Genomic DNA, 18,204 nt, shown 5'->3' with positions numbered 1-18,204 from the left:
AATGCACTCACTCTGTAGTCAGCACATTCACCTGTTAGATCCTCAGAACAACTCTATACAGTGTGGAATCTTATCATGGCCCCTCTTTTTCTTTAATAACTAAAAATTATTTATTTATTTATGCTGGGTCTTAGTTGTGGCACACGGGATCTTTGTTGCTGCGCGAGGGCTCTTAGTTGGAGTGTGTGGGAATCTAGCTCCCTGACCAGGGATCGAACCCAGGCCCCCTGCATTGGGAGCTCAGAGTCTTATCCACTGGACCACCAGGGAAGTTCCTGGCCCCTCTTCTTTGATAAGGAAACTGAAGATGGAGTAAATGGTAGAGCTGAAGCAGCCTGCCTTCCAAAACAGGATCTTAACCACTAAACTTCAACTGATCAGTAAGGACTCAATAAACTGTTGAATTAAAGAATATGGTCCCTTCCTGGCTCTCCAGCTGTACCTGAAATCACTCCCCAACCCCCAACCCCCAATCCTTTATGCTTCAGCCAGTCTGACCCTATGTTCGCTCACTGCCAGATTTGTACACAAACAACACTTCTCTTTAGGACTCTCTCCTCTCACCCCAGACTTGGCTCCTTCCCGTTTATTGTTCAGGACTTGACTTCCTCCTCAGAGAATCTTGCTCCTGTGTAGGTGCTCTTAACTGAATTAGGATGGTGTCCTTGTCTAATTCCCCACTAGGCTCTGAGCTGTGTCAGGCCCAGATCACTGTAGACATAAGCATCAAGAAGAGCATATAAATGAATGCACGTGTAGAGCAGGGCCTGACTTAAAAGGCCCTGCTGTGGCTTTCTTTCCATCTGTTACCTGCTGGGGATGAGAATGGACAGGACTGCTTTTGCCTTCCTCTGTCTCAGGCTAGGCACAAGACTCAAATACTTGGAGCTTCCTAAAATTACACACTTCACATCCACCAGCTTTTTGGGTCTTGGGCAAGGAGGACTTTGGGCTGCATGTTGTCTGAGCTGTTCCCTGGTGCTTCCCGATGCATCTGTACATTGAGGAGGGACGCACTTGAATCTGGGAGGCCAGCTCTGTTTCCATTCCCTGCGTCTGCTCTGACTTGTGCCTCCCAGTGCCTTAAGCAGAACATTGGCAGTTATCTTTCTCTGGCTTTATTTCCTAGGACTTTGAATGTGGAAATGACGTGGAACTTTCCTTCACCAAAAATGGGAAGTGGATGGGCATTGCCTTCCGAATCCAGAAGGAAGCCTTAGGGGGTCAGGCCCTCTACCCTCATGTCCTGGTGAAGAATTGTGCAGTGGAGTTCAACTTCGGGCAGAGGGCAGAGCCCTACTGTTCTGTCCTGCCAGGCTTCACCTTCATCCAGCACCTTCCCCTGAGTGAGCGAATCCGGGGCACTGTCGGACCAAAGAGCAAGGCAGAGTGTGAGGTGAGTGGGCCTGGAAGCCTGAATTGGTGGCCGCCTCTCCAGAGCCACGTTGCTGCCAAGACAGAGGGGAGACATTCAGTAGCTGAGTGTGGTGAAAGCTGCTGTGAGAGTGAGGTGAGGGCTGTGCGTGTGTGACTTAGTCCAAGGAGGGAGGGGCCAAGGTAAGACACCTAAATGTCAGAAAGATTCCAAAAGGAAGTTGCCACACTGCTCCTTGGGTGTGGTCAGAATCTTGGAAAAGGAGGCTTTCCTCCCAGCGGAAGAGGGTGTGAAGGCACTTCCTGGTGAGCGAGTCCTTGGAGGAGGTTGTGCAGCTCCATGCTCCCATCCAAGGCTCTCCGAGAACAAAAACAGCAACTGGACTTAGAGCTGATTTGGTTGCAGAAGCTGTACTGGTGGTCTTTGTCCTCAAATAATGTTTCTTTCTGATATATAAGTGATTTTGTGTTTATTCTAGAAAATTAAGAAACATAAAGAAAATTAAAGTTCCCTTTAATTCCACCATCCACAAATAAGTTTTCTTTGAAAGTTTTGGAGCTTATCCTATGCCTTTTGCTGTGCTAGGTGCCATTTATACACACACACTTACAGTTGAGATCTTAGGGTGTAAGCGTTTTGATATCATGCCCTTTCACTTAGTGTTATTTTGTGAGCTTTGTCCCACCACATGAACACCTCTTTTGAAACTCATTGTTATTAGCCTCACTATTTTCCTCTTTTTGGGCATTTTGGTTACATCCAGTGTTTGCCAAATTGTAAACGTACTGATTAGAAATGATGCTCGTCCTTATGCATACAGTCTGTCCCCATCTGAGACTCCGGGAAGGTTATACCACTCCTTGTGCCTATTCCGTGGACCTTTCCCTTTCAGAGGCCCCTGAATCCCGCCTAAACAAAAATGTAAATACTCATAAGAGCAGGCCCTCTGCTGAGAGTCTGACAACCCTCATCTCTTTGAATCCCAACAACAGTACTATGAGGTAGACGCTGTTACTGCTTCCATTTCCCAGAGGTGGCCATGAGGTTTAGAGTCACCCTCACGGTCACCATCAAGTCAGGGTGATGCCAGGCTGCCATGCCATACACTGTTTCTGGTTCACAGTGTCCCTCCTGGTCCTGTTCTTATAGATTCTGATGATGGTGGGCCTGCCTGCCGCCGGTAAGACCACATGGGCCATCAAACATGCAGCCTCCAACCCCTCCAAGAAGTACAACATCCTGGGTACCAATGCCATCATGGATAAGATGCGGGTAAGGATAGCCCCTGGTCTCTCCTCTTCCACCTCCCACTCCCTGAATACTGCTCAGCAAACAGGACCAACCACCCCTCACCACCCCCTGCCCACAGGTGATGGGCCTACGCCGTCAGAGGAACTACGCCGGCCGCTGGGACGTCCTGATCCAGCAGGCCACCCAGTGCCTCAACCGCCTCATCCAGATCGCTGCCCGAAAGAAACGCAACTATATCCTAGATCAGGTACTTACTGGTGACTGTCACGCCCCAGGAGAGGGAAGGGGCCATTGGGTGCCTGGGAAGTCCTCTCTGGTCCTTGTATTTTTTTCCCCGTAATGCTCTTAGACTGCAGTACTGGTTAGAGGTCAGCCATACATGATGGCACAGTCCCAGACTCTTAACACAGCTTTCTGAGTCTGGTCTGCAAGCAGGGGTCTGGAGCAGCAATCCAGGCCTAGCTCAGGCCACAAGCAGCACAAAAGAACATTTTGTGAGAGCAAATTTTGTGAAATGGAAAGGCATGGATTTCTGAGCCAGACAAACCTGGGCTTGAATCCCAGCTCTGCTGCCTCCTAGCTGCGTGCCTGTGGGCAGCTGACTTTATCCTCTGAGTCTCCTGGTCTGTAAAACACAGCTCAAAATGGTGCCCGCACACCTAACACGGGAACTGGCACATAGTAGCTGGAGGTGGTTGTTAACCTACAGGATAGGTGTGTCCCAGCTTCTCTTAGCATGTTTGTATGACTGTCAGGTACCTATATGTTACATATTTTTTACCTGCATTTCAATGAAGAGCAAGGTTCTTAACATTAGGCAATTTGGGAACTTTTGAAATTAAACACAGAATTTTGTATGAAGATGCAGATATGTTTGTTTGTTTGTTTGTTTTGTTTTTTGGCCTCACTGCATGGTGTGTGGGATCTTAGTTCCCTGACCAGGGATCCCATGCCCCCCTGCGTTGGAAGCGTGGAGTTTTAACCACTGAACTGCCAGGGAAGTCCCAGATATGATCTTTTTTTAACTAAAATGTTTTGAGTTGGGATAGGAAGATCGTCTGTGGCTTTTGGCATTCTCAAAAGTATGAGTGACCCAAACGTGGTTAAAGATCCCTGTCTCAGAGCAACGAGTGCTTCTTGTTTACCACCTGTGAGACCTCCTTGACGTTTGTCCTGAAGGCTTTCTCAAGTAGCAGATTTTGTATTTGAGGATGTACAAACAAGCCTCTGTTCCCCCTCAGCCTTGTATTTGTGTTTTCTTAAAAACCTGTAAGTGTGCAAATATGTAAACTAAGTAGCACCCCCAGCCTGGCAGCCTTAACTGGAGTGCCTTCCGTATGTGTAGTCCTGAGTACTTGGTTACCATGAGTTCAAAGGGCTTCTGATGAGGGTGGAGCTGGTTTTAGTGGTTGATCAGAAAGGTGGTTGGAGGGACTTCCCTGGCGGTCCAGTGGTTAGGACTCCATGCTCCCACTGCAGGGGGCCCAGGTTCAATCCCTGGTCAGGGAACTGGGATCCCACAAGCTGCATGGAGAGGCCAAAAATAAATAAGTTAAATTAAAGCCAACTTCCAACCTTTTTTTAAAAAAAAAAAGGAAGAAGGAAACGTGGTTGGAAACTCCAGGGGATCAAGGTGCTTTTGCATAGGAGTGAGCATCTTACACAAAACAATTAAGCAGGAGCTTCTGGGTTGGTGAACAAGTGGACAAGTGCTCTTCAGAAGAGCATGGAAGTTCTGTGCCCCTTCCCACATAGCTTGCCCTTTGTGTTTGTTCCATCTGGCTGTTCCTGCATTATATTCTTTTATAATATATTGGTAATCTAGTGTTTAGAGTTGAAAAATTGATGCCTCGATATCCAACCTTTGAAAGGAGTACAAAGAACTTATTCTTAAAGACAAAAAAAATGGCTACTGGCTGGTGATAGTTCTTTATGACAGAAAAATTAAATGATCTTGCCAAGCAGTTAGGTACTGAGAGTAGAAATCTGGTTTGCTGATGAAACAGTTATGCTCAGTTGGCCAAGGCTATGCAATACAATTGGCATTCTTCTGTGATGGTGGAGATGTGAGATTTACTCTGGGTTCTGCTTTTCTGGAAAGTAGACATGAAAAGATGTACTACTTTTATCCAGTGACCAATGCCGCAACCATGGGATTGAGCCCTGAAGACACATTTGTGAAGAAGACAGGACATGATCCCATAATAGTAAATTTTGATAAAAAACTACTAATTGGGCTAATGTTTAGAATATATTTATGGGGGAAGGGGACAGTTGGGCACAGGGTAGTCCAAGAGCTACTCAGGGTTGCTGCCCCAGCTCAGCCCCATCAATAATGCGTACAGCCAGCCTTCTCCCCCGTTGAAGACTTTGTTTGTTTGTTAACCCTAGCCTCACTTTGCCCCATTTTTCTTGTCAGGGCATTTTGGAGCTGTAGTCCAGCTTGGCCTCAGTGGGATTCTGTCCTGAAAGATAGAGCAGTGGTGTTTTAATACCTTGAGAATTCCTTTTTTGGATACCCCAGCAAGTATTCCCTGCCTGTCTTTTTCTCAGTTTACTAGTTAAATCAGCTGTGAAACCCATTTCAAATATGTGGCCCATGGAGAAAGTTTATAATCCTAGAGGTTATAATTGTCTTAACATCTCTGTCCAGCATTTCAAAGTGGGCTTTCTCTAGAGGTCAGGGCCCCAGCCCCTCAGCCAGGCACAGAACAGTTGAGCACAGTAAAGACTTGCCGTTGGCCCTCTCAGCTTATGCTGCCTTGTTCAGGGACAGGGTCCAGGGCTGTTCCAGATGCACCTGTGGTCTTCAGGGCTGCTGGCCTCCTGGTGGAGGAACATGCAGATCAGGCCAAGTGTTCTAGGCCAACAGTGAGGCCAAAGAACGTGAACTCTGAAGGTGGGGGAGCAGGGTTCTCTGGTTGGCCACAGATTGGAGGATTGACTTGGGGCCCGAAACTAGAGATTACTGAGGCATGGGAAGAGGTCTGAAGCCAGTGGTTCGACCTGTTTTGGCTTAAACCCCAAAAAGTGTGTTCCAGAAAACCCTGGGTGGGTGAGCGTGTGTGTAGGAGATACAGAGCAGGCCCCAGGCCAGACCCTGGCATTTCCTACCCCACCAGCCTTGGCAGTGAGGGGTAAGTTGATGCTTAGCTGTCTCCTGAGTTAGATGGGATTCCCAGAGCAGAAACTGGTACTACAGGCAAAGTCCCTGCGGTCCCTGGATCTCAGCCCAGCACCATCTTTTTTCTTCTCTGGTTTTTCCTGAGTGGTCAGACCTCCTCACATTTGGCTCTTCTGGGTCTCCTGTTGGTAGTTTGACCTCAGAAATGCCCCTCCTTGAGAGGGGAGGAGAACGTAGCTACAGAAGCCAAGCTAGGCCAAGTGAACCGTGTAGTTGGGGCTTTTACCTACATTCCATGGTGACCTGAGTACTCTCTTCAGATTATGTGGGTGTTAGAGCAGTGGAACAGCCGAGGAGAAAAAGAAAAGAAAGAAGAGGTAGGCCACATTGCTTCAGGTGGCTCTGCTGCCAGTGGAAATCCTCTGGAATGAAACGGTGCCTGGCCTGTCCCTTGCCTACCAAGGTGCAGAGTAGGAGCTGGCCTCTGTGAGGCAGCAAACTTGCCTTCCTGGAGGCTTCTGAGAAAGCCCCTGCAGGGCCATATGTGAGGGCCCAAACCACCCCCAGGGTTGAGGTCTGCAGGCTAGGAGTTCTCTTAGGATTCTAACAGCCCAGAGCTAGGCCAGGCAGTGATCAGAGGCAGGGCTGGATATGACAACGTCGCTGACCTTGCCTCAGCCCTCAGAACAAGTGATTGTAGTCCTGCTTTGCATCCCTGTTGGCAAGAGCCACGCCTTTGCCTGAAACAGAAACCCAGGGCTACAGTGGAGACCCAAAGTAAACTGCCTCTTGTTGGCAGGCGTTGGAGAAGAGGATGTTTCTTTCCTCTCTCCTCCCCACCCCCAGAGCCTCAGCCCATTCCATTGTTGACACTCTGGCCAAGTCTCTTACCTCACAAGTGGTTCGTTCTACTGGGTTCACCTCACGCTGAGGCTAGAGTGAACTCTTACGTCACCAGCTTTAAGTTTGCTCCCCTGGGATCCAACCCTGTCTCCTGCTGCCAGCCTGACCTTGTTGAGTTGTGGGTGGGAGACAAGAGTTGACAGGGGACAGAGGGGCTCTTAGAGACCTCAGGCTGTGAGCGGCCTGCTGTGTTCCTCCCTACTCCCCCAGACTGTCACACACCAAAACTACCCCCGCAGCTCCTCTGAGAAACCCAGCCCCTGTCCTTCGGCCCACATCACGGGGGCAATGGAAGTAGCCCGGGGCCAGGGAACACAGGCGGCCCCCGACCTCCTCAGAGTCAGCATCTTCAAGCAGGGTGGGGCTGGGAGAAGCAGGAACTAGGCTGAGGGAGCCTGCACAGCGGGAAAAGCTGACCTGCCGTTGTGCTGGTCTCTTAGCAGCAGCCCCCAGTGACCACAGCAGTGCCGGGCCAGCCCAGGGTCTCTGACCTCACTGTGTTTGCTGTGGCAACGGCACCAACAGCTAACTCCCTTTCCTCCAGGGAAGCCAAGCACTTGCATTTCTGCTGGCTGGCCTAGTTGCTCTTCTTTCCTTCCTCAAGCCGAGGAGGGAGGGGAGGGAGGCGCGGTCTTGAAAATTGTCACCAAGAGGGTTCTCAGCACCTCAGTTCCAGAATGTCTGAGGAGCCATTCCTCAGAGTCTAGCCACTTCCCAGGACAGAGACCAGCTGTTTATGAGTCCTGTCTGCTCTGCCCCCATTCCGCCCACTGTGAAGCTGCAGGGACTAGCCCTCTTGGCAGTGATGCTTCTCGTCTCTATCTCCTCATCAGGACGTTGACGGGGTAGGTCTCATCCATAGAAAACCACCAAGAGGTGTTTATCCATGCCCTTGGGGTTCAAAGGAATCAAAATAGGATCACTTCTTACGGGCAAGCAAACAGTGGAATGGATTGTCCACAGAGTGGCTGGGGCCACAGTCACCCCTGGCACCTGCCTACTCTGGGTTTTGTGCCAGGAGAAAACCTCATTATTTAGCTAGAGGAAAGCAAATTCTGTCTTTCTGTGACCAGATGCCACCTGATTTGCTTTTAGGAATGGAGTCTAGGAAGAGCGGTGAGGAGAAGGACTTGACTTTTCCTTTGTAACCTGTGTGCTTTTTAACCATTTGTGGCTCAGTGCCTCTCCTTGGGCCAGTGCTCAAGGCACAGATTATAACACGTGTATGCCCACCACACACCCACTTTGAGGGCCCCCACCCCCAGTTAATGTTGAGACGTTTTCCCTGGGGAACAGGGAAGACCATCTTTGCCTGCTGTGTGTGTCAGGGCCACAGAGTTGGGTTGGTTTAGAAAACAGCTGTACCCACAGCCCACATCTCCCAACAGGTGTGCACTGGCGTCCCTGGCCTCTAGCTGACCCATAACCCAGCTTCCTGTTCCTTGTGTTTTGGAATAGGCTCTCTTGTGCCTCATCTTTTCCTCAAACTTAACTTTCCTTGGTCCTTTCCATTGGGAAGCCTCTCCTAGGACAGTGTCAGTCCTGTTGGTCATATTTGCAGACTTCTTTCCCTGCCATTTTCACATCTATAAATCCTCACCAGAGCCAGGAGGAGGGTGATAGGATCTCTGTCTTATAGATGTAGAAATTTGAGACTCAGACTAATTAGGGGACTTGTCTACAGCCTCACAAATAGAGGCCACAGCTGCGATTTCAACCTCAAGCCTGTTCCCCAGAGCCTGTGTTCCTTCCACCCTGTCTCACCATCCCTGCCTTTCTGATGGGAAGTCACTATAGCTTGACGTTCCTTGGTCTGAGTTGCTTCAACTTAACCTTACAGTAAGAAGATCCAGTGCACCCCACCCAGTGACGGCCACATCATATCAACCATTACCTCCATTTGTTGAGTGTTGGCTGTGAGCCAGACCCTGGGCTAACCAAGGGCTTTTACTCACATGAGCTCCTTCAGTGTTAATAGTGACCATATGATCTTCCTATTGTTTTCCCTTTTCAGGGCTTGAGACTTAGTAGGTATGCAGACTGAGGCTCTGAGTGGAAGTCACTCACTCAGGGCCACACAGTGTGACTTGACCAAGTCACCTTAGAGCCAGGGTGTGCTGAGCCATCCCCCCTGCGCTACCTGCCTCTGTCAAGGCAGCTTCCACCCTGGAGGCCACAATGTAGCCCCCACTCCAGGAGTTCCTCACACTTGGTCAGTTGCTTTGTGGTCCTTTTCCTGCTCAGTCCTCACCAGGCCCAGGAGGGAGGCTTTTTTTCCTCCATTTTAACAGATGAAGCAACTACAAGGACTGGCCACACTAGGACTTGATGCTGGGCTTTTTCCACCCTGCCAGGCTGCTTCTTCAAAATACAACATTTTTTTGTCTGTTTGTGCATGCCCCTTTACAGATCTCTTCCCCTCTGTGGCTTCTCCCTTGAGTACCTTTCAGAGCTACTAAAAGTTGTTTAAATGCAACATTACTTATTACTCCAGTTCTGTTGAGTGTCTGAATGGGAAAAGATACCCATACAGGTGCCTGGGTCCCACCTCCAGAGACGGGTTGGGGAATACTCTGGTGGGGTTTGAGCCACTCTCTTTTTCAGTAGTGTCCGAGTGATTCAGGTACACAGGCTGAGTCCGTGGAGCACTGGGGTTTGACAGATCTGGGCGCCAGTCCCAAAGGGCCCAGCATGTGGGAGGTATTCAATGAACGGAAGCTGTCTTTACTACGGCTCTCAATCAGATGTGTCATAGAGCACCGCTCTATGCCAGCACCAGCCCAGGAAGCACCTAACCATCATCTAGAAGAAGGGAAGAGAAAGTTAGTAGCAAAACTGCACTTGCTAAAAGCACAAGTTATCGCCTTGTCAAGCTCCCTGGTTAGAAGCTTGTGGGTGAGTCTGGTGTTTTAGAGCAGGACTAAGGGAATAAAAGAACCACAGTGTTGATGAAAATGATCTATACAACTGTCAAAGGGGCTGGTTAATTATGGCATCCATTCTATAAATATTATTAAAGGAGAATACCACGGAATTCCGTAAAGGTCCAGTGGTTAAGACTCCGCACTTTCACTGCCGAGGGCACAGGTTCAATCCCTGGTCGGAACTAAGATCCCGCAAGCTGCGTGGTGTGGCCCAAAAGGAAAAAAAGGAGAACACCAGCACAGAAAAATGACAGAGAAACATTAAGTGAAAAAAAGACTTCAGAAGAGTGTGTGTTGTTTGATTCCATTAGTGTTAAAAATCACCCTGGTGGTGCAGTGGTTGAGAGTCCGCCTGCCGATGCAAGGGACACAGGTTCGTGCCCTGGTCCAGGAAGATCCCGCATGCCGCGGAACGGCTGGGCCCGTGAGCCATGGCCGCTGAGCCTGCGCGTCTGGAGCCTGTGCTCCACGACGGGAGAGGCCACAACAGTCAGAGGCCCATGTACCGCAAAAAAAAAAAAAAGAAGAAGAAGAAAAAAAAAATCACACAGATATTTCTAGAAATACATAAGAAATTCAATACAGGTCATCTCTGGGAGGTAGGAATGGCAGTAAGTGGATGAAAGGATTCTTACTCTAAACTTTATAGCTTGTACTCTGAATTTTTTTACTGTGAGCATGTGTTACTTTTAGAATGGGGGCTGAGGGGGCTGTAATGCACAGTACCACGAACAAATTGGATTAAAAAAGGAAAGCCCAAACTTTAGGAATCCCTTGTCCTGTTACTGTCAGCAGCCACTTTCCCAAGTCAGTTCATTTTCTGAGGGTAGTCTCAAGAATCTTAAAAGTGAAGAGCAGTTTCCTGAGTTTCTCTGCTTAGGAGAACTAGTATCCCTTTCTCAGTCCCTGGCCTACATAATACCCCACAGAGGAAAAGACCAACTTGTAATGACCATCTCTTGCCTCTTCTGTTACCTACCCCTAGACAAATGTTTATGGGTCAGCCCAGAGACGAAAAATGAGACCATTTGAAGGCTTCCAGCGCAAAGCTATTGTAATTTGTCCCACTGATGAGGACCTAAAAGACCGAACAATAAAGCGAACCGACGAAGAAGGGAAGGATGTCCCCGATCACGCGGTCTTAGAAATGAAAGGTAGGAAATGAGCAGTTCCCCGAGGGACATCGCAGCAGGGTCCTTAAGAGAAAAAGGGCTTTGCACAGTTTTTCCCTTCCCAGCTTCTTGATTATTCTTTTTTTTATCTTGTTCTTTCTGTGCTTCTGCTTTGTCCCTTCCCCGTCTAGTACAGCTGTGAATGGAAAAGCTGCCTGTATCCCTCCTGGGGCAGGGTTTTCAGACTAGATGGGGCTGGGGCAGGATGAGGGAGAGGATGTGTGGGAACAGGTGCTGAGAGACCTGCACGGTTGGCCGTCTGCCTCTCGCACCCACTGGGTGGGCTAGCTGAGCAAGCCTCAGTTTGCTTCTCTGTAAAAATAAGGAAGATGATTCCACCTGCCAGGCTCACTCCCTGGGTTATAAAACATTGGTTTGGTGGGGCTTAGCCACCTCTTCAGGAAAGGGAGGAGAGGGTCTTTGTTAGCCCCTTACTGTTGTCAGGGAGGCTGAGCTTGGGACCCTGTCTCTCATCTGTCGCTCACACTGCAGTCCCCTCCTCCTCCTCCCTTCTGGCAGGCCAGTGTCCTGGGGTTGAAGGAGACCAGACCTCAGAAGGTGCTGACCGCCTCTTCTTGTTCCCTCTGGGGCCCTCCCTTCCTCCTAGCCAACTTCACGTTGCCAGATGTTGGGGACTTCCTGGACGAGGTGCTGTTCATTGAGCTGCAGCGAGAGGAAGCAGACAAGCTGGTGAGGCAATACAATGAGGAAGGCCGCAAGGCTGGGCCACCCCCTGAAAAGCGCTTTGACAACCGAGGCGGTGGCGGCTTCCGGGGCCGTGGAGGTGGCGGCGGTTTCCAGCGCTATGACAACCGAGGTCCCCCTGGGGGCAACCGAGGAGGCTTCCAGAATCGGGGAGGAGGCAGCGGAGGAGGCAGCTACCGAGGAGGTGAGGCATCTCACACTGAGCTATCCCTGCTTTTGGTTCCTGGTTCAGGGTTGCATTTTGTGAATGCTTCCTCAGTCAGCAGATGACATTTCCCTGTCACCCGCAGTGGGCTGAACTCTGGTAGAGAACTAAGATAAATCAGAGTCTGGGGCCTCAGGGAAACTCTCCCACTGTCATGCTCCCCCTGGACATTGCTCCTGAAGCCCTTGCCCATTTGTATGTCGCATTGCTATTATTTTTATGAATCTTTCCCACCCCTCATCTGACCATGAGCTTCTTGAGAAGAGCGGCCAGACCGAGTTTACTGCCAGTCCTGGGTCCCACGTCAGGACCTGGCACAGGGCAAATATTAGGACTGGTTTTGCTTCTGAAACACATGGAGAAACAGGCTTGGAGAGGTTAATTTGCCCAAGATTCACCCAGCTGAATCCATAGTTGGGATCAAGTGAAGATGGATCCAGAGCCCAGGTTCTTATTAAGTTATGCTGTCTCTGAAGTGTATGATCATGATTTAGTAAGCATGCCCTACTCTGTTTCAGTCTTGTGCTGGGTGGTTTTAGAGACAGAGCCTTGACCCAGACACTATATCACCCTGTAGTGACAGTCCAGAAGGATTCTGGGCTGAATGGCACAGCCCGGGGGTACTTTGAGCTCCAGTGATATCTGATCCAGCCTGCAGGGGAGCAGGGCTCAGGAAAGGCCTCTTGAAATGCTGATATCTAAGCTGAGATCCAGAAGCCTGTAGGAATTGGCTGGGGGAAGGGTTCTGGGCTCATGAAAACTGCACAAAGGCTCAGAAGAGGCCAGCCCATTTGGCCAAGCCTGAAAAGGACTGTCCCAGTGCTTAGATGTTGGGGACACAGTAGAAACTAAGACAGCCCTGGTCCCAGGCTTACAGTCCATTGGGCAAGACAGACCTGTCAGCAGGCCCTAACAACTGAGTGTTACCAAGGCGGCATGGGGGGGTGCTCCCAGGGCTCTGGGGAAGGCCGGAGGGAGTGCTTTACTTGTTCACTGGGACTGGACTCCTGCTCTGTGCCTGGTCACACTGGAGCTACAGTAGTCTTCAAGACAGCCCAGCTCCTGAGGGTCCCAAATTGAGAACAGTGGGGCCTCTCACCTGATTCTCCAATGCAGGTTTCAACCGCAGTGGAGGTGGTGGCTACAATCAGAACCGCTGGGGTAACAACAGCCGGGATAACAACAACTCCAACACCCGAGGCAGCTACAACCGGGCTCCCCAGCAACAGCCGCCACCACAGCAGCCACCGCCACCGCAGCCACCGCCACAGCAGCCTCCACCACCACCCAGCTACAGCCCTGCTCGGAACCCCCCAGGGGCCGGCAGCTACGCTAAGAACAGCAACATCCCTGGCTCGAGCGCCAATACCAGCACCCCTACTGTCAGCAGCTACAGCCCTCCACAGGTGAGAGGATAAGCGTGCGTGTGTGTGTGAACAGGTGAGAGGAGGTGGGTCCAGGGAAATCACCAACATGTGCTCCAGCCACAGGTCTTCACTCTTACCTCCAGCCCTGCCCTTTCTCCCTTCCCTGCCAGTGCTTTTGGCTGAGACAGACGCTAGATATTCCCAGATGCCTTCCAGACCCAGAGTAAATCGGGGAACCTACCTGTTCTGTCATCTCTCTCAGGGCGGGCTGTATGTGTTGGTCCCACAAGCAAGTACATTTCTCTTGGCTGCGTTCTCTTGGCTGTGTCACTGGCCTCACTGAATCCCCAAGAAAGCACTCAATTGGAGTTACCCCTTCAACCTAGGCTTGAAGGGGCTGATCCCCTTGTCTTCAGGATGTAGGGACAGACTCTAAGGTTGGTGAGGACTTGACCTCTGCCCTGAGAGCTTCACTGCGGAGCAGCTCCAGGCTTAGTTTGAGTTCTCAGAGAGCCAGTGCTCAGCTCTGGTACACACAGGCCCCTTAACCAGAGCAGTCCCCATTTACTGTGCACCTTCCACACTTCAGGCCTGGAGGCAGCTGCCAGGAGACACAGATGAATGGTTCTAGTCCTGGTCTAACCAGAATATTTCCTAGAACAGGAGTTGGGCAGACACAAATTCAAACCCCAGCCCCACAGCGTTCTGGTTTTGTGACCTTGGACAAACAGCTTCACCTCTTGGGACCTCGTTTTCCTCATAAAGGACTAGAGTTAGCAGTAGAACTTACTTCCAAGGTTTGTTGTGAGGGGAAGATGACATCATAGCTTTGCAGGTAAGGCTCTGGAACTAGGCGGACCTGGGGGCAAGTCACAGCTCTGCCACTTCTTACCTGTGTGGCTTGGGCCTAATGATTTCACCTCCCTGAGCCTCACCTTCCTTCTCTGTAAAACGAAGCCAATGGAGCCTGCCTCAGAGAGTTGATGGGGGGATTAGAGGAGTTGAGGATCCAGCCTGGACATGGGAAGCACTTAGGAAATTGCCACTACTGTTTTTCTTAGCAGGTCTTCCAATAACAAATACCACCATTTATTGTGCCCAATGGATGGTGCACGTAAGCTTAGTGAATACGCAAGGCAATCCAAAGGGGTGGTTCTGTTGTAATTCTCATTTTACAGAGAAAAAGAAAAACACTGGGATTTCAAGAGCTGCTGTGTGCCTTGCTCCCCCAGGGTCTCATAGCTGGGATTAGAGTCCAGAATTTAGCTCTTGATCCTACCCTGTCCTGCCATGTCACAGAGCTGACCCATCTCCTTCTCAGCCCTGAAACAGCGTCCACCAGGGAAGTTCCTTTGTGGACCCACTGCTTACAAAGGCCCTTCCTCCATCCCAGCTGAGCTGGCTATTTCACAGAGACTTGTTTTTTTCCCTCCACTTCCCAGCCGAGTTACAGCCAGCCACCTCCCTACAACCAGGGAGGTTACAGCCAGGGCTACACAGCTCCACCACCTCCACCTCCGCCACCACCTGCCTACAACTATGGGAGCTACGGCGGCTACAACCCAGCCCCTTACACCCCTCCGCCGCCCCCTACCGCACAGACCTACCCTCAGCCCAGCTATAACCAGTACCAACAGGTAAGTGCCACAAGCAGAGGGGGGAGAATGGGGAGACTTCTAGGGGCCCCACAGGGGTGTGTATTCCCAGACCTGTGTCCCTGCTTATCCCTAAAAAGATGGGCAGCTCTCTGGCCTTGGGCTGGTGTCCATCTAGTACAGTACAGCCATGCCCGTTTGTTGAACACTTCTACACTGGCTGCTAAGTAGCTGCCATCCTAGTTCCTCTCCCCAGTGCAGCAAGCAGAGGGCTTAGCAGGGGCCTCAAACCCTGATTCAGTACCATGGCCAGTGTCCATTCTGATTGGTTCATGCTAGGCCCCATACCTGCTTTTGAGTATTTTGAACATGGTATCTAGCTGTACCTGAAAGGGCATTAGGTTGGCAAGCCGGGAGACCGGGGCTTCAGTCTCTAACTGCCCACCCATGTGACATTAGGTCATTCACTTATCCTCCCAAGGTACCTTGATTTCTCTGTCAGACCTATGTGTTGACTGTCATCACCGTACCCATCTCCACCATGGGTGAGGGTGGGGTCAGGGGAGAAGCCAGATGTGGGTCTGGATGAACGACAACCTGGTGCTCTTGGTTTCTCTCTCCCCAGTATGCCCAGCAGTGGAACCAGTACTATCAGAACCAGGGCCAGTGGCCACCGTACTACGGGAACTATGACTACGGGAGCTACTCCGGGAACACACAGGGGGGCACAAGCACACAGTAGCCAGTGTGTCCTGGAGGCCCCTGCCGGCTTCCTCCACCAGCGCCCACCTTGGCCCCCCTTGTCCACCCCCTCCGGGTCACGTGGTGCTGGGGGACGGGTCCTCCCAGGGCTGCCTCTCCTCCAAGGGGCTCTTCCCCCACACAGGGCCGGGCATTTTCCTCCGGATTCAAACAGGCAACAATGACCATTTATTTTGTTTGTCCCCCCACCCCGCTCCTCTTCCTCTTCCTCCCTTCCTCCTTTTTGACTAAAGACCCCCCCCCTCCCTTGGTCGTACAGTGAGGCTACAGGGCTGTGGGGAGGGCCCCTTCCTGTCCTCTGGTCCCAGCCCTACTCCAGCCCCTCAGCTTCCCAGATTCTCATGCAGTTGGTTGTAAATTCTTCCAGGAGCTGTTTTACTGTCTACTTTTCAGAATTTAAAAAAAAAAAATCAAAAACTTAAAAACACACACAAGTTTAAAAAAGCAAAACGCAGAGGGAGGAAGAAGTGACATATTTTTTTGGTAATTATGCTTTTTTTTTTAATTTTTAGAATTTGTCCCTTTTTACTGTGGGTCGGCTGTTGATATTTCATCAGGATAACCATTTCTTTGCTGAGTTCAGGTGACCGAGGAAGAGCCACACCCTCAAAACAAAACACACACAAAACAAAACCACAGAATCATCTTTAACCTAACTTTTTATACAATGTCTCAGTTTCCGGTAACTTTGCACACAAGCTTCTGTGTTGAGTTGAATTGTACCTGCCTTTTGTATTTGGAGAGAGTGTGACTATTGAACTTGAAACATTTTATTCTGGGCGTCTTGGTAGTTTCTGGTGGGATTAATCGGGTGAGAGGGAAGAAGGGAGTTGGGGGGCTCCTTCCTTTCAGAACATGAAGTTTCTCCCACTGCCTCCTCTCCAAAGGTCTCCCAGGTGCCAGACCTAAAGGTTTTTCCTACAGTGATCCTCTGATTATTTTTACTTCCCCTTGACCCATATGTTTTAATAGGACTTTAACAAACTGCACTTATTAAGAAATGTGTTTGCCCTGTTTTGTTTTGTTTTTGTTTTGTTTCAATAAATGACATGGCACCTCCTAGCAGGAAGGAAGCAAGGTTTTAACACTGAAGTGTTACTGCAGTTGGCCTTTAATTGGGGCGGGGGCCTTTTCAAGGGGACATTATTTACTCACTCATTAAACACTTATTGTGGGATTTGTGTGCCTGTCCCCATTTTTGGTGCTGGGGATGCCCCCTTAAACCTGGGGCCCTCAGTTTAAAATCCACTAGTTCATTTTTAACGTGGTTTTCTGGTCTCTGCCCTTTCCAGTTCACCCACAGTCCCAAATCCCTCCCAGAATTTGTGAGTAGAAAAGGATGGAACAAGTCCCTAGGCAGAGAGCAAGGTAGGGTGATGGTTGGAAACTAGGGCTGGACTGTTGGGGTCATCCCTTGGTGTGACTGCCCATCCACATTAGGCCTGGCCTCTGTGTTGGACTTAGGATGGTTCTTGACCGTGCTCCTGGATCCAGGCTAGTGGGGATTCCAGGAGCTTCTTTATCCAGCCAGTGTTAGGTACTTGCTCTGTTCCTTACCCACACCCACTCTGGACAGTGCTGAGGACACAGCATGACCAAGGCAGTCCTGGACCCTGCCCTCATGGGGCTCTCAGTCCAGAGGTAACACGGACCTGTCATGGAATGGTGACAGCGCCAAGGTCAGCTGTGAGAGCTTGGGGTGGAGGGGGGTGGTGAGGTGAGGCCTTCGTGGAGAAGGGAACTTTTTTAAAGAGGAATGAGCTGCGACAAAAGACTTTCTGGGGCTTCCCTGGTGGCGCAGTGGTTGGGAGTCCGCCTGCCGATGCAGGGGACACGGGTTCGTGCCCGGTCTGGGAGGATCCCACATGCCGCGGAGCGGCTGGGCCCGTGAGCCATGGCCGCTGAGCCTGCGCGTCCGGAGCCCGTGCTCCGCAACAGGAGAGGCCACAACAGTGAGAGGCCCACGTACTGCAAAAAAAAAAAAAGACTTTCTGATTGCATCCCCACAGCCTATCCTCCTTCCCCAGCAACTTGAGTCATTTCTTCAATCCCCTTAGGCATGCTGTACTCCTGGCCCCTTGTGAGGGACAAGGCTGGGGCACAGGAGCAGCCAGTTCAGCTCCATCTCTTCCCTCACAGGAACTGTCTCAGAGCCTTGTGAAGGGAACACAGGCTACAAAACAGGGAGGAAGAAGGTTGACTACTTTTGAGGTCAGATGCAAGGCATCTGAACATGAGGCGGAGCCAAGGTTGATGGCTAGTTGGGCTAAAGGGAATCCTAGAGTGGCCTCTCCCTAGGGAGGGCCTCAGGTCCTCTAGGCTGGGAAGTCCCCTTCCCTGCAGGTCCATGTGTTGGGCAATAGTGCCCTCTGCTGGCCTCTCCTGGCAATATGTCTTAAGTGTAGTCAGTCTCCATCTATCCCAAGTGACAAATGAGCCACTTTCTTCCAGATCCCTTATCCTGGGAATGCAAACGGGAAGTTATTCCTCTGCCTTTGGCCTTAATATCTGGGTTACTGCATCAGCCTCCTCACAGATCTCTCTGACCTCCAGTCCCTTACCCTGATACCCCCCTGCTCACTCCCCACAGGATAAAGGAGCTCAAGCTACTTAATATGGCTTACAGGCTCCACATGCCTGGCCCCTGGTGACCTCACTGGCATTACCTTTTACCACTCCCCTTTCAAACTTAAGATCACTAGTTTGTTCTAGGGGAATCACAAATCCCTTTTAGAATCTAAATGCCATGAACTTCTGCCTTGGAAATACATGTGTACGGTTGAGAGGTTGGTTGAATTTTGTATAAAGATTTGTGAGGTTT

General features: G+C 50.5%; 1 protein-coding gene across 6 annotated transcripts in view; it reads left to right on the top strand.

Moving 5' to 3' along the window:
• HNRNPUL1 (heterogeneous nuclear ribonucleoprotein U like 1) overlaps positions 1-16,445 on the top strand; it is a 36,157-nt gene extending 19,712 nt beyond the window's left edge. For all 6 annotated transcript variants that reach the window (XM_030874182.3, XM_030874184.3, XM_030874179.3 and 3 more), the window contains exons 8-15: positions 1,130-1,396; positions 2,525-2,647; positions 2,745-2,873; positions 10,563-10,731; positions 11,357-11,638; positions 12,776-13,065; positions 14,469-14,663; positions 15,247-16,445. In XM_030874182.3, the coding sequence (XP_030730042.1) occupies positions 1,130-1,396; positions 2,525-2,647; positions 2,745-2,873; positions 10,563-10,731; positions 11,357-11,638; positions 12,776-13,065; positions 14,469-14,663; positions 15,247-15,363 (1,572 nt within the window). In that variant the 3' untranslated portion in view covers positions 15,364-16,445. The remainder of the gene's footprint in view (positions 1-1,129; positions 1,397-2,524; positions 2,648-2,744; positions 2,874-10,562; positions 10,732-11,356; positions 11,639-12,775; positions 13,066-14,468; positions 14,664-15,246) is intronic.
• The last annotated feature ends 1,759 nt before the right edge of the window (positions 16,446-18,204 follow it).

Source organism: Globicephala melas, chromosome 19 (genome assembly GCF_963455315.2).
Source record: "Globicephala melas chromosome 19, mGloMel1.2, whole genome shotgun sequence".
Classification (NCBI taxonomy): Eukaryota; Metazoa; Chordata; class Mammalia; order Artiodactyla; family Delphinidae; genus Globicephala; species Globicephala melas.
This window is presented reverse-complemented; position numbering and strand designations above follow the sequence as displayed.